The 14,720-nt window shown below is 43.8% G+C and overlaps 1 protein-coding gene and 1 pseudogene across 1 annotated transcript in view; both read right to left on the bottom strand.

The window, feature by feature from the left end:
- KCNIP4 (potassium voltage-gated channel interacting protein 4) overlaps positions 1–14,720 on the bottom strand; it is a 53,961-nt gene that overhangs the window by 28,058 nt on the left and 11,183 nt on the right. Inside the window, exon 2 of the mRNA XM_045284384.1 lies at positions 4,644–4,714. Coding sequence (XP_045140319.1) covers positions 4,644–4,714 — 71 coding nt within the window. The remainder of the gene's footprint in view (positions 1–4,643; positions 4,715–14,720) is intronic.
- LOC105978921 lies at positions 710–2,133 on the bottom strand (annotated as a pseudogene).

Genomic DNA, 14,720 nt, shown 5'->3' with positions numbered 1-14,720 from the left:
AAAAAAAATATTAGCCCCCTTTTCTGCCCTCTTTTAACACATTGTAAACCAAATTACTCTTTTTGACTCAGAGTTGTGACAGCAACCAGCATATTATAAAGTTGGGCAGACTTACACCTGTGTTCATGAGGTTTTTTCCTGGCACCCCTCAACCTCTGGATGTCACTTCTCTTGCTCTCTTGGCTGTCCCTTCCAGGGACATTTATCCCCTGTAAAATCAGGACAAGAAGTACCGACCTCACTATTCTGAGGTTGACCAGAATGTGTGACACTACGCCTGGGTCTTAGGGGTATTCAAGTTTTCACAGCCCAACTTGCCCTTTGAGTGCCCCCTTTCATCTGTCATGGGCAGAGGAACCAGTAAGCTGTAAACTAAGCACTTGACCTGAGTCCCTAAGGCCAGATGAGGACGACACTTAACGTGCCTGGTCATGGCCACTGTTGCTGACTCCAGTCAAAAAACTAAGTGAGTAGGTCCAAGACCCCAGAGCTCATGATTCCTGGTGTGTGAGCTCCCTCACTCCTTCCTTCATCATGGCTAGTGTCTTGGGAAGGGTTTCTCAATGCCCCTAGCCACACCAGGAACAGTATGAAGGGACAAAACTGGGGGCCAATGACAAACCGGTCTCAAATAATGGCCGTGTCTTCTTGGGGGGAGTTGGAGCCTAGGCAGGGACACCAGCTGGGAGGTGAGGGGTAGGCCAGGCTTTCATTCATGGCCGAGATCAGGTTTGAAGGGGCTGTCAAACAGCATGCCCAGGCACTGGGCCAGCTTCCCGGTCAGCTTGGTCATCTTCATTTTTAGCTTTCCTAGGTGGGCTCCAGCCACTGTCTCATCCGGCTTCTTGGGCAGGACGTGGACCCCAATGGGGTCCTTGTCCCGGTGGGTCCACAGTTCTACCTGTGCCAGCACCTGGTTGGTGAAGGAGTTGCTCATCACGAAGTTGGGTGGCCCATGCCACAACCCAGGTTGACCAGCCAGTCCTCCTCCAGGAGGATGGGGTGGCGTCCTTTCTTCAGCCACCTGGGGTTTTATGTTCACCTTTTCCACAGAAGTCTCTTTCAGCCACTTGACATTCATCTCCATGTCCAAGTGTTCAATGTGACACACGACAGCACCATCCTTCATCTGCATACAGTGCCAGCCAAGGATGATATCAACACAGCCCAGGGGTGGTCACCAAGGCGTCACCCTCCTGACAGGCCTTGTCCATGTCAGTTCCCTCATAGCCCTCCATCGCGGCCTGCAGACCATTGGTGGGTCCAGCTCAGTGATGATGGCACACGCTGTGAAGTCTCCCAGGTCCTGGGCACAGCCCTTGCTCATGTCACCAGAGCCTGCTACCACGGCCACTTTGCTGGCAAATCATCACGCCTGTGGCCTGCTTGATGCCATCAATGAGGCACTCCCAGCAGCCATAGAGGCTGTCAAATTTGCTCTTGGTGACAGTGTCCTTCACGATGATGGCAGGCACCCTCAGGATCCCACTGGCCTTCATCTTGTACTGGTTGTGGACTCCAGTCATAATCTCCACAGCGGTACCCAAATGCCCCACTTGGACTGTGGGTACTTGGTGGGAATGAGGCTGAAGCAGTCACTGCCATAATCCACAATCCTGTTGAGGGGCCTGTGCTTGAAGTATAGGGTTTGCTCCATGCACCAACGGTATGCTTTGCCCTGTTTCGCCCTTCCAGGCATACACTGGAATGCCAGCCTGCACAGTGGCAGCTGCTTCATGGTGCTTGGTGGAAAGGATGTTGCTGCTAGACCCCTGCACCTCTGCTCCCAGGTTGACAAGGGTCTTGGTAATAAGGACAGGGAAGTCATCCGGCAATACAGGCATGGTCAAGGGCAGTCATCCGGCAATATGGGCATGCTTCAGTCTAGGCATCTCATTCTCTGGAACGCCCAGGGCTTACATCCCCAGAAGGCCAGGCTGATGTCAGTGACTTTGTAGGGCAGTTTTTCCGACAGACTGGCAGTGTTTCAGCATCAAGAGGCAAGGGGAATGAGGCTTGGATTCAAGCTGGGGAGATGCACTGGGCAGGGGGCATCAGGCAGGGCGGGTCTACCATTTTCCCTTTTATCTTCAAGGGGATTTAGAAACACTACATTTCACACCTTCCCAACATGATTGCTGAAGAAAAATGTGTGCATAAGCAAATGTGGTGAAGAAAGCTGATGGTGCCCGGCTGTCAAAAGATACAGCGTTTGGGTCTTAAAGGCTTGAAGATAGACAAGTGGCCATCTAGCTCAGAAGCAACAAAACACACATGGAAGAAGCACACCAGCCTTTGCGACCATGAGCTGTTGAAGGGTTTAGGTATCAAGCATCAAAGAACAAAAAAATCATATCATTGTAAATGAGGTGAGCGCAAAGTGGAGACTCAAAGCCCATCAGTAGGCAACTGGACACCCCCTTACTGAAGGGTTGTGGGGAGGAGATGAGCCAGTCAGGATGCAGGGTAGCAATGATGAAACATGTAACTTTCCTCTAGTTCTTAAATGCTTCCTCCCCCCCACTATCATGATCCCAATTCTACCTTACAAATCTGTCTATACCAGAGGATGTACATTGGTACAGATAGCAACTGGAAACACAGGGAATCCAGGACAGATGACCCCTTCAGGACCAGTGGTGAGAGTGGCGATGCCTGGAGGGTAGAGGGAATGTGGGGTGGAAAGGGGGAACCGATTACAAGAATCTATGTAGAGCCTCCTCCCTGGGGGATGGACAGCAGGGAAGGAGGGGGGAGATGTCGGACAGTGTAACATATGACAAAATAATAATAATTTATGAATTATGAAGAGTTCATGAGGAAGGGGGAGTGGGGAGGGAGGGGAAAAATGAGGAGCCAATATCAAGGGCTCAAATAGAAGGCAAATGTTTTGAGAATGATGATGGCAACAAATGTACATATGTGCTTGACACAATGAATGTGTGTATGGGTTGTGATAAGAATTGCATGAATCCCCAATAAAATGATTTAAAAAAATTTTTTTAAAGAAACACTATTTCCAGGCTTGACAGATTCTGCTCTGCCTTTCCCTCAGTTTTCACTCTTGCCCTCCCATCCCCCTCCCACTGACCCCAGCCTTTGTTCTCTTGACCAACTCCTGCTTGTCTTTCAGACAGAGTGCATCAACTCCACTGGGCAGACCTCCCTGAGATGGCGTCCTCCAGCTGTCCTGGGCACCTGTCTCCCTCCCAACCCATCATCTGTGTTCCCTTATTATGGCATGCCCTGGCCTTTCTGGTCACATAGAAGATGCATCATCTACAATTTTAATATAGTGTACTGCCCACCTTGCCTCACATCCTGAGAAACTGGAATCACAAAGTAAAATAAGGAATCAAGTTATCTGTCTGGGGAGGGCCATGCAGAGGTGTCCCAGACGTCGGCACATGGATGAGTCCGGCATTGCTGCGATAGTTTTCCCACCAGAAAACAAAGGGCGAGGCTTCCCAGCCTAGGAGAGTTGGTGCTGCTTTAGTCGCCCAACATTTAGATTTAAATGCACTATTATCTCTGACCCCCTTTGTGGCATGCGGGTGGCACACCACATATCATTTAAACTATCACTATCCAAGACGCATCTCACTCTATTAGATCTGTCTACATGATATTTTATCAACAATTTAGCTGGACTGCCGAAGGTTCCTAAGACAACATTTCCTTGTAACATCATCAGACGAGTGAATGTAGTGTCATTTTGCCTGTCTTCTTCATAGTTGGGCCCTTCAAGGGCAAGTTAATCCATTTTGCTCATCTTTGTGGTTCCCAAAGTCTCCCACAGTGATTGCTATGTAGGAGCGAGCAACTACCGTGGTTAAATAGTCTGCCTTCCAGGATTGCTGGCTGCATGGACTTTTCTAGCACCACCCCCTCCGACTCACAAGCCCACTGCCATCGAGTTGACGCTGACTCCTAGTGATCCTGTGAAGGGTTTTCTGAGTCTGTAAGTCTTCATGGGAGCAAACAGCCTCATCTTTCTCCCAAGAGGCAGCAGGTAGGTTTGGACCTCTAATTTTGAGGCTAGCTGTTCAAGGCTGAACTCACAGCAGCAGGAGTACCAGCAGACAGAAAGTTCTAGGAAGCAATCTTAATGTGGTTGTCAAGTACCCTGCTTTTGGAGGATGAAAGCAGGCCCTTGGTAATTCAGTGAGCAAAAGGAAGTGTCTTTAGATTTCTTTCTTTTGTTTCTGCTGGAAAAACAATCAAAATGCTAAAATTTCCCTTTAATGAGACACAATACCTTTCAACATGTCTAAAAGCAAGTCATATGAAACGTTGTTTCAGTTAAAAAAAAAAGTGAAGGGGAAATACAAATGGATCAAACCTCCTGGGAATCCTCTCTGCCTATAGATAATCCAAGGATGTGAATGACTTTGCTATTATGCCGACTGCATTAAAAGGTAGATCACTGCAGATGCAGCTGGGTTAAAATTTAGCACCTTATCATTTGATCTCCCATTTGACCCATTTTAAATTAGTTCTAAAATTTGTGTTGATGCTGGTATGACTCTGTTTCATGTGATTGAACTATTGAATCATAAGATACACGAATTATATGCCAGAAAACTATTTAAAAATAAATAAACCAGGAGAAAAAAAACCCCAAACCCAAGTCCAGGGCTTACCTCAAAGCTCACAGCTCCATTGTGGTCCGTATCAAAGGCGTTGAAGAGAAAGTGTGCGTAAGTCGTAGAGTCTGAAATAGTTTTTAAAGGGAATAGCATTAAATCCGTTGGTCAATGTCTCACGTGGCTTGTCTAATGAGTAAGTCAAAGACCCCCTTGTATGAACCCCAGATTGTTTGTTTCTTCATAAGAGGCTGAGTCCTTTGAGCCCCACATCCCACCAATGCCAAAGTCAATTTTTTACATATCCAGTAACTTCTGAAATAACTCAAGGATGCAGATGCCTAGTCATTTCCAGTCCTGCTTTTATCTCTTGTGAAACTGCACCCAGTCTTGGCTAGTCATTAGTAAGATAAGCCCTGTCGTTCCAAAGACCCCACGCTACTTTCAGAGATTCTCTTAACTCCCAACTGAGTGACATCTTGCTCTTTTCCTCTTCTGGTGGTTTCTTGAGATTCCTGCCTGTGAGAAACTACCACTACCAGCAACCATTGGTGCACTGGACCCACTAAATAGGTTGGTGTACAGCACTGCTATCTTGGTTCAGACTTTTCCCCTTAATCAGCCTGAACTCCCTCAAATTCACTGTACGTGTATAACATGCTGAATCCTCATTTTACCCTGGAAAATTAAATCCACCTCCTTCTGTTTATGTTTTCTTCCTAGCTGGTAATCCTCTTTCAGTAGAGAATGGGTCTTTAAGATCCACAGGCATGCTCTATCTACACAGGGTCAGTTGGTGATGGATTGTCTCAGTACCTGGCTGGAAATGCTGTGCATCCTGAGAGGGGTACTGTCACCACTGGAGTAAGTAATGGCATCATCAGTGGGTGTGGAAAGTAAGTGAAATGTTTCTGGAAGTTTCTTACTGCTTGTCAGAGACTATCTCTGGAAGTAAAAGAGTAATGGTAAAAAATACAACTCATGAAAAAACATGAGCTGCTATTAGTGTTTTTGCTATGAATAAACTTCTGTTGATTTTTCCAACTCACACGAGGACTTTGGTGTTAGCTGGTCAGAAATTGGGAGACGAGAGGCTAATGGAAGGAAACTGGCAGGAATCTTAACAGGAAAGAGAAGTGGAGACAGGCTTCCCCCACATACCCCTCCTGCACAAAGGAAGGTGAAGGGCAGAATAATCAATGGAAGAGACTCAAAATACTGGAGATCCTGAAATGGCTGGGAGAAGAAAGGCAGTATGTTCATACAACCCCCACTGTGACTGAATAGACTCTTGAGTTTGGGTCTGAGACAAGAGCACAGCACGAAGTCTGGAGGGCTGGGGCGCTGGGATGCGCATGCCTGAAAAGAGAAGGGTACACTATGGAGGACCAGCCAACAGCAGAGGACCTGCCAGAAAGCCAGGCTCTGGTGGGACTCTGCCATTAGCGGAATATAGGTCCAGCTTTATATTTTGCCATACCTTTTTGACTAACTAAGGGCCCTTTGGATTTCATTTCCAAATTGTCCTCCTTCAGTAAACTGATTCTTTGGGTTCAAAGCTTTTCTCTGACTCTGATCTGAATTTTCACCCTCCCCTGGAATCTTTCTTGCAAGTGGGACAAAAACTGAGTTGGCTCGAGACTAGAAACTCTGAGCCTCCTCCCGGTAACATCGGGACTCTGGGGTGGAGAGAGGAGTCAGTCATTTGTAGAACTGGAAGGTGAACGCCTGTCTTTCAACTCTGAAGACCAGGCTAGTCCACAGCCATTAAACTTGCCTGTTGGAGGGGGGTGCATCCGGGTGTGTTGGGGTACACGATGAGCTCCGGCAGTCACTTTGGCAGTGGGCATGTATGCAATAGGGGACCACTGCCTGCTTTTGGCTTCTGCTGGGATTTGAGGCCCTGAGTAGTGGCAGGCAGGTTTGAGTGGCCCTCAGGCCTGATGCCTGATGAAGGCTACCAGAAAGCATGAGAGCCTTATGAAATCCAACATTCTTGCTTAGTTTGCTGCCAGCAAGCTTCTTTGTCTTATTTTTCCTTCCTTCATGTTCTCTTATCTCTCTAATCTCTGAGCTTTCTATCTTTTCATTTCAAAAGTGTGTATATATATATATATACATATACATATATATATATATATACTTCGTGTTTTATTTTCTTAATGCACAGATTTCATTTTTCAGCATTTCTGACCATGACCCTTGATAGGATTTATAGGATTATATTAAATGCTTGATTCCATAAGTGTTAGCCTTTTATCCTTTGCTTTTTATCTTAAAAATAATGATAACCTTTCAGCTTATTGACTGTAGCCTACTACCTTTTGTCTAACATCTCATCTATTTCTGTCACAAAACAGTTAACCTTTATTTTTCTTGGGATTTAACAAAACTTCTATTCACTTTTCATTTTATAAATTGATTTAACAAAAGTTACCAAGAAACGAAGTCATAGGAGCAGGTGCAGAGAATTGCCCTCTCTAAATGGGGAAGGGCAGAGGTTATCCAAATTTCTCTTCTAACCTAGGTGCCCACGGCCTTCCTATGTACTTTCCCCCATGCCAAGGGATGCTTCACCATATTGGTTAGAACTATTCACGGTCACGCATGTCATGACATAGAGTGTATGTACACTTGGTTTCTCAAAATCATGGTGGTATTTTCTTAGTCTCTTAGAAGAATTAGTCAGGATACGCCCTAGAACTGAGAATGGGGAGACAGTCCTCTCATGTGCTTTGGAAATGTGCTCAAGGAGGACCAGTCCTGGGAGTAGAACAGCAGGCGTGATAAAGCAGAGGTCAGCAAAAAAAGAGGAAGCCCCTCCGTGACACGCATTGACACAGTGACTAGGCTAATGGGCTCCAGCACAGAAACAATTGGGAGGCTGGAGCAGCAGTCGGCAGTGTGCTATGTCGGGGCCTCTGTGAGTGGGAATCAACCTGCCAGCCCTGAAAAACCACATTTCTTTCACTTCTCACCTCAGAGTACAATATGAGGATCCCCTTATCCTAAACTGAGGAATTATTATAACTATTTTCAATACATTTACCAGGCACCGCAAATTAGGCCTAACTAACCCGTGACCCTGCTCTCTAAAACCCTTTTGGCTCTGCTGCAGTCCTTTGACCATCGTCAGCTTGGTGCGATTGTTGGGAAGTTCCAGCACGGCGCTGTTGAGAATTGGCAGCCTATTTTTATTTTCAAAGTTATTTTGCATTCAACAGTACTTTTCCCAGACTTCTTGAACAACTTCGTGCCCTGGGAGGATGTGAGTTGATAGGTAGTATGTTGAACTTATTTTAGGGGGAGGAAAGGAACAGAGAACCTTTTGCATATTTTATAATGAGCTTCATTAAGCAAGTCTCTCGTTCCCGTTTATATAATCAGGTTAAAGGCCTTTACCTTAGCAAGCAGTACTCACCAAGAATGATGGTTCAGAACAAATGATGTCTGCAGGTTTTCAAAATTTAAAAACAAGATATCATGGGCATATGATAATGACCGCTTCTCAAATGGGATTGCTCCAGCTTTAAAGTTCGGCACATGGGAAATAAGCTCTCCAGGTTTGTGCTAATGGGATCCCGAGGACTTCGTGAAGGAACCTTGGCAATTCTCCTGGAAGCCACACTATGCAGATAGCCATAGTCCATAATGCTCAATCTGCGGTCAGTCTGGCTTAATTTAAATCTCAGCTGTACCACATCCTGTGCCATCTCGCTCTCCGTGACTCAGTTTCCTCCTGGCCCGAATGAGAATACGTGTGTTCTTTTTGAAGTCCTTAGGAACTTTACATGAGATACTATTTGCAAAGGGTTGATTTGTCCTAAAAAGCACCGAACATTTATTGCTGTTGTTGTTTTTAGGTGCCTTTGCATCAGTTCTGATGCATAGCGACCCTTTGCACAACAGAACGGGACACTGTCCGGTCTGTCCTGCATCATCTTCAGCAGCATCATTTTGTTTGAGCCCATTTTTCAGCCGTTGTCAATCTTGTGATCATCTCGTAGATAACCCACTGGTAGTCCAACTACTATAAGGGGATATAGTCAATTGTTGTATATGCACTGTATATTCACCTTAAACAATTCCTGTGTTTGTAAACACTGTACTATGGGTCCAGGTGAACTAGTTGCAGCTTCCAAATCAGTTAAGGATTGTAGAATTCCATCATGAAAGGCCAAGAGACTCCTGATGGAGTTCGGGTTTATAAGGCAGGGAAGGCATTGGAGACGCTGAAATCTTTAATGAGGAAGAGGGCTGCCACTCGCTTTCAGTGCCCAGCTTGGCCCAAAGGTGAACATAGCAAAGGGAATGCTTTTGTGGTTTCTCTTGCCTGTCATTTTTCTAGGGCCTCAGCAAATATTTGTTGAAAGGATGAGTAGCTGGCTTCTTGTATCGCGAACGTCAGTACTAGGTCACACCTGGAATGAGATAACAGGCCCATGCTTCCACCTGTACACCTGATGATACTCTTGGGTCACTTGTTCTTAACCCCCATAATTAACACTTTATCATTTGATCTCCTTGACATTCCATTTAAATTGTTTCTAGTTTTTAATGTGCTTTCTTTTCAATTGAGGGTTTTTATCTGTTTAACTTTATCATTGTTAGTTTTTAAAAGCATTTTTGCATATATGAAATTCAGGACAGACAAACGTATAGAGACAGTAACTGGATTAATGGTTCCTTGGGGGAATGAGAGGTTAGGGGGAAATGGGGAGGTAATAATGATAAGTACAAGAGTAAAGAAAATGCTCTCAAACTGATTGTGGTGATGATTGTACCACTCTTCTGGACGTGATTGAACTATTGAATTACATGATATGTGTGTGAATTATATGCCAATAAAATTATTAAAAACAAACAGCAAAAATAATACATCACCCAATTGCCTTTGATTTGTTTCATAGTGAACCCATAAGGCTGTCAATGGTTGTGATCTTTTGAAAGTAGATCTCCAGGCCTCTTCCAAGGTGCCTCTGGATGGATTCAAACCACCGCACCTTTTGTTTAGTAGTTGAGCATTGTACCACTTGGGCGACTTAGGCACTTAAATGGCATGACACACAACACAACTCAATGCTGATTTTGATATACTGAGATTGCCTCTGTTCCTTATTATGGAGTTGATACACCTTGGAATTTTATATAAGGATAACATTTATGAATTCTTGCAATAACATGAGATCCTGGGTGTCACTTGACTAAGTATATTCTTTAGAGGTGCAGGCAATTTAAGTGGTTTAAAAACAATCCATGACAAAACAAAACTAAATGAAATTAACTAAACAAATGCCCCCAATGACACTGAGTTGAACTCATAGCATCTCTGTAGAATCTTTTCTAAGGGTTTCAGAGACTGTAATTCAGTCTAGCTTGGAGTAAATAGTGGGTTTGAATTGCTCACCTTGCAGCTACCAGTCTAACATCACCATCAGTGCTCCTTTTCGGTGGTTTAGCTTAAGTAAACTTGTTAACAATAGAATTGGCAATGAAATCAAGACATCCCAACACAACTGTGGATTCATCTGGCCTGACTCACACATACGAGGCCCAAAGAAATAAGCCACTTTAGGTTTCATACCTTCATGGTCTCAGAGTTGATACTTAAATTTAGGAATCTTCCCTTAGGCTGGTATTGTTAATCCTGAATGCAGTACTGACACCAATAACCTCTTGATTGCAAAAGCGATGGGTGCACGATACCTTTTAAAGTTTTGCACCAAAACACTCCACGATCCTGTCACAGACTGAAATAAACCCCTTTAAGTCCCCTCATTATCATCTCCTGCCTGAAAAGACATCCAGTTGTGCAATGGCCAAGTGCTTGGCTGCTAACCAAAAAGTTGGTGGATCAAACTTCCGCTAAGCAGAAGAAACCAGGCAATTTGCTACCACAAAGATCACAGCCTAGGAAATTCTATAGGACAGTTCTACTCTGCCACAAGGATTACTGTGGGTCAGAATCTGCTCAACAGCATCCAACAACAACAACAACAAAAACATCTCCTACTTGAAGTCAAGCACAGAAAGAACCTAATGCCAGACAAGCTTAACTCATAGCATTGAGGTATGTTTATACTCATGAACAGCATTTTCTGTTCAGGAAGTCCTCTATACATCATTCTGAAATGAATTGAATGAAATACTATCCTATTGGGAAGAGTATGAAGGGTAGCCAATTTTTTTTTTTAGTGTTTAAAAAAAAATCTGCACACCTGCAAAAACCAATCAAATGCCTCATACACAGTAGGTGCTTAAAAAACCCAAAACAACCCTTTGAAACCTAGATTCTCTTAATTTGACCTCAGTCCCTCAACACCTGTCATTTGGGTGATTAGTTAGAATTGACTAGATGGCAACTGGTTTTAGGATTTCCAGAGTTCAAAATTCCTACAGGAAAGCCTCCATCTGATGAGCTTTTATGATGCTTGGTGAGTGAAATTCTCAGATATTAAGTCTTTTATTCTCTACGGAGTTGAAAAGGTAATGTTGTTAATAGACAGCAGGCCATTTCCCCTGTGCTTGTTGTTTAGTTATCTCCTACAAAATAGAGCCCTCTCTTCCATTCAGACGTGCCGACACCCAGAACACCAAACAAATCTTGTTTGGAAACTGTTTCTGTAAGAAAGAGGGACCCAAGGGCCTGACAAATTACAGGGCATTCTGTATAAACAAGAAACAATTTTTTCCCCTGGAGGAAATGGTAAGGCATTGTGATTTAGGGGCCTATATTGTTAGTGCTCGCAACGAGAAATTCACTGTCTTCAGCCCATTGGCTTAAATGCATGGCGACACCAAAGAAGAGTCTTGGAGTCTGTCTTGGAAGAAGCATGGTCACAATGCACCTTCGAGGATGAGGATGGAAGACTTCTTTTCATGAACCTTGGACATGTTTTCAGGAGAGACTGGTCTCTGGGGAAGGACATCATGCTCGATAAAGTCAAGAGGCATTAAAAAAAGGTAGATCCCCAAAGTGATGGGTTGGCACAGTGACTGCAACGATGGGTCCAAGCACAGGAACAATTGTGAGGATGGGGCAGGACTAGGCGGTGTTTTGTTTTGGGGTACACAGGGTCACAATGGGTCATAACCGACCAGATGGAACCCAACAACAACAGCAGCGACAATGGAAGGGTGAGGATGGGCTTTGTCTGCCATCTGACATGATGCTGTCTGACATGAATTTGCCTGCCATCTGAGAGCATGTATCATAACGAGATACAATTTGCATGCAGGATGTGAATTTTTAAAAAGTACAAGTCATCATCCTTTAGAATATTTCATTTCCTTCAGGAATGCCTGGTGTTGTTTGATTTATGAATTTAATTAACATGAATCATAAAGAATTTTTAAGAGTACAAAGGCGATTTTCCCTAAAATCCCTCTGGATTTCATAACAAGAATTCTTTGCAAAGGATTGTCTTTAAGCAGATGTCCTCTAATTTGGAAATGTTAATTTTCCAATAAAGATAAATGTTTAATGTAGATTTGTAGCATGTAATAACATTCCCTTGATATAAACATCCCCCCAAATACTTCAAATTTTCCATCTGTGCTAGATGCTTTGAAATTAATGCCTGAATATTGGTAAGATACTTGATAGATACTAATCATATTTTTTCGATAATTCAATACATTTAAAATTTTTACATATATATTAGATGGCTGAAAGATATTTCAAATTGTTCCTTCATTAAGAGACATTCTTATAATTCCAGGTGCTATTAAAGAAGACTTCCTCTAGCCTTGTGCCCTGTGATGAGATTAGTGGAGGGAAAATGTGAGGATGTTGCAGGACCAGGCAACATTTATTTCTGTTGTACTAGGAATAAATGATGAGTGGAAACCCAACCTTCCAGCACTTAACAACAACGGTTGCTGTCAAACTTTGGGGTGTGTTGGTGAGTCCATTCTGTCTCCTAGCAGCCCTGTGGAATAAGGTGGAATGCCCTGGAAGTTTGCTGAGGTTGTAGATGGACACGTGAAGTGCTTGGTGAGTTCGAATTACTGGCCTTTTGATAAGCAGCCATACAAGTAACCTCTGGATTGCCAGTATTCTTGTTGTCAGCCATGCTATATCCAAATCCATGTCATCATTTGGTCACCTAGTGCCAACAATAGAATCCTGAAGGTTTCCAGAATGCCCCCCTGCCCTCCAGAACAAGTCACTAAATCCTTCCATTATCACCAACAAAATGCATTTTCACCTCTTTCTATTTCTACTATATATGTCCTTGTGAAAGATGCATAATTCTGCCTTCATCAGTAACCGCCTAATTAGTTGTCCTGCCTGCAATATTGCCTTTCTCAGCTTATCTCCACAGAGCTCTTAGAAGAAGCATCTTCCTGGAACACAAGTCTGGCTATGGAGGCTGTATTGAAACCCATCAGTGGCCTTACACCACAACAAGAATTAAGTTTGTTTCTTTTTCCCCCCAGGGGAAATAACTGAGGTTATTATTTTTTAACCAATAATAAAATGTGAGTTTTTAAGTAAATATTAGATTTGGCTAGCTTATATACACTGCAACTTTCACAGTTCTCTAGTACTTAAAGATGTTTGGATGAAATAGGGCGATATTAAGAAATCTGATTTTTAAATGTTGTCTAATAAAATGTATTACATTTCCCCCCAGGACTGTTCACTCTCTATCATACCTGCCTCATGTCAGCTACATCAATATCCTGGCAATTTCCTGCACATCCTACTTTAGATTCTGGACTTTTAGCCTTTGTTTTACATTCCCATTGACTAGACTAGTCCCCTCCCCTTTTTACAACTGGAAGACAGTATGCTAATCAATGAGGAGTGTTAAATTAGTGGAGAGAGTGTATTATGAGGGGCTGCTGTGTATAGGCTGTAGGGATTGAGAACTATCTCTGTGCCTTAGTCGCCACATTTATACAAAGGGGGAGACTCAGCCAGATGGTTGTATGGTGAGAGAGAAGGCATGCCAAGACAGCGCTCCTCGTTGCTGCTAGGAGCCACGGAGTTGGTTGAGAGATTCATTGCATTCCCATGCACAAGAGAACAAAAACCATTCAATCCAGAGCCACTGTCCTCAATGTTTTGGATAAGTTTCTGTCCATGTCACAGTCGCTGGTCAATCCATTTTGTCTGGGATCTTCCTCTTGCCTAAGCATGATGTCCCTCTCCAGGGACTGGTCTCTCCTGATAATATGCCAAAGTATGGGAGACAAAGTCTCACCCTCCTGGCTTCTAAGGATCACGCTGGTTGTACTTCTTCCAAGACAGATTTGTTTATTCTTTTGGCAGTTCGTGTATGTTCACCATCATTCAAATGCATGGACTCTTCTTCAGTCTTTTTTGAACTGCCGTATTTAATGTTTGGCAATGCTGCTGCTTTAAGGTGCCATTAAGTCAGTTCCCACTCATGGTGACCTTAGGGATGACAGAACAAACCTGCCCAGTCAGGCCCAGGCCATCCTCACAGTTGTTCTTGTGTCTGAGCCCCATGCTGCCCGCCCTAGGAGAATCCATGCCCTAGAAGGTCTTCCTCTTTTCCCTGTCGCTCCAGGTACCTCATTTGTGGAGGTCATTGAGGCTCACGGTCAACTTAGTTGCTCCCTGACCTTCAGCTGCTCTGATCATTTCAACCCTATGCTCTTATCACACTATGTTTTACATCCTTATTTTCATACCTATGTTTAAATGATCAACTTTTGTTTATGCTAGCAATCATGTTATCAATTATGCTCATGTTACCGGCTTCACGTTGATATTGCCCATTGGTTCCTCTTTTGGGCAGGAACCCTCGCCTAATGTAGTCATCTCACACAATCAGCACCCAACACAATGCTAGGCACTGTGTGATGAATTAGAATGGGGATCCTGTTGGGTAATGAAAGGAGAAGGCCTAAGTCCAGCTGCAAAGACATCGGGCCTCTAATGTGTATATAATGTCAAACAATCCTTCTGTTTCCTTTCCAATTACTATAAGCTCTAGAGTGACACATTTTTCCTTTTTAAATTAGAGGGCACATCAAAAAGAGTTACATGAAGGGAAAGGACCACTAGACAGTGCCCTGGGAGAGGTACAGCAACACCTGGCTTCTAACCCCGAGCAGCCACCCAGTAGATGTGTAGCCCTGGGCAAGCCATTCAATGTC

Source organism: Echinops telfairi, unplaced genomic scaffold (genome assembly GCF_000313985.2).
Source record: "Echinops telfairi isolate 266 unplaced genomic scaffold, ASM31398v2 ScPeMD7_7468;HRSCAF=8506_1, whole genome shotgun sequence".
Lineage (NCBI taxonomy): Eukaryota > Metazoa > Chordata > Mammalia > Afrosoricida > Tenrecidae > Echinops > Echinops telfairi.
This window is presented reverse-complemented; position numbering and strand designations above follow the sequence as displayed.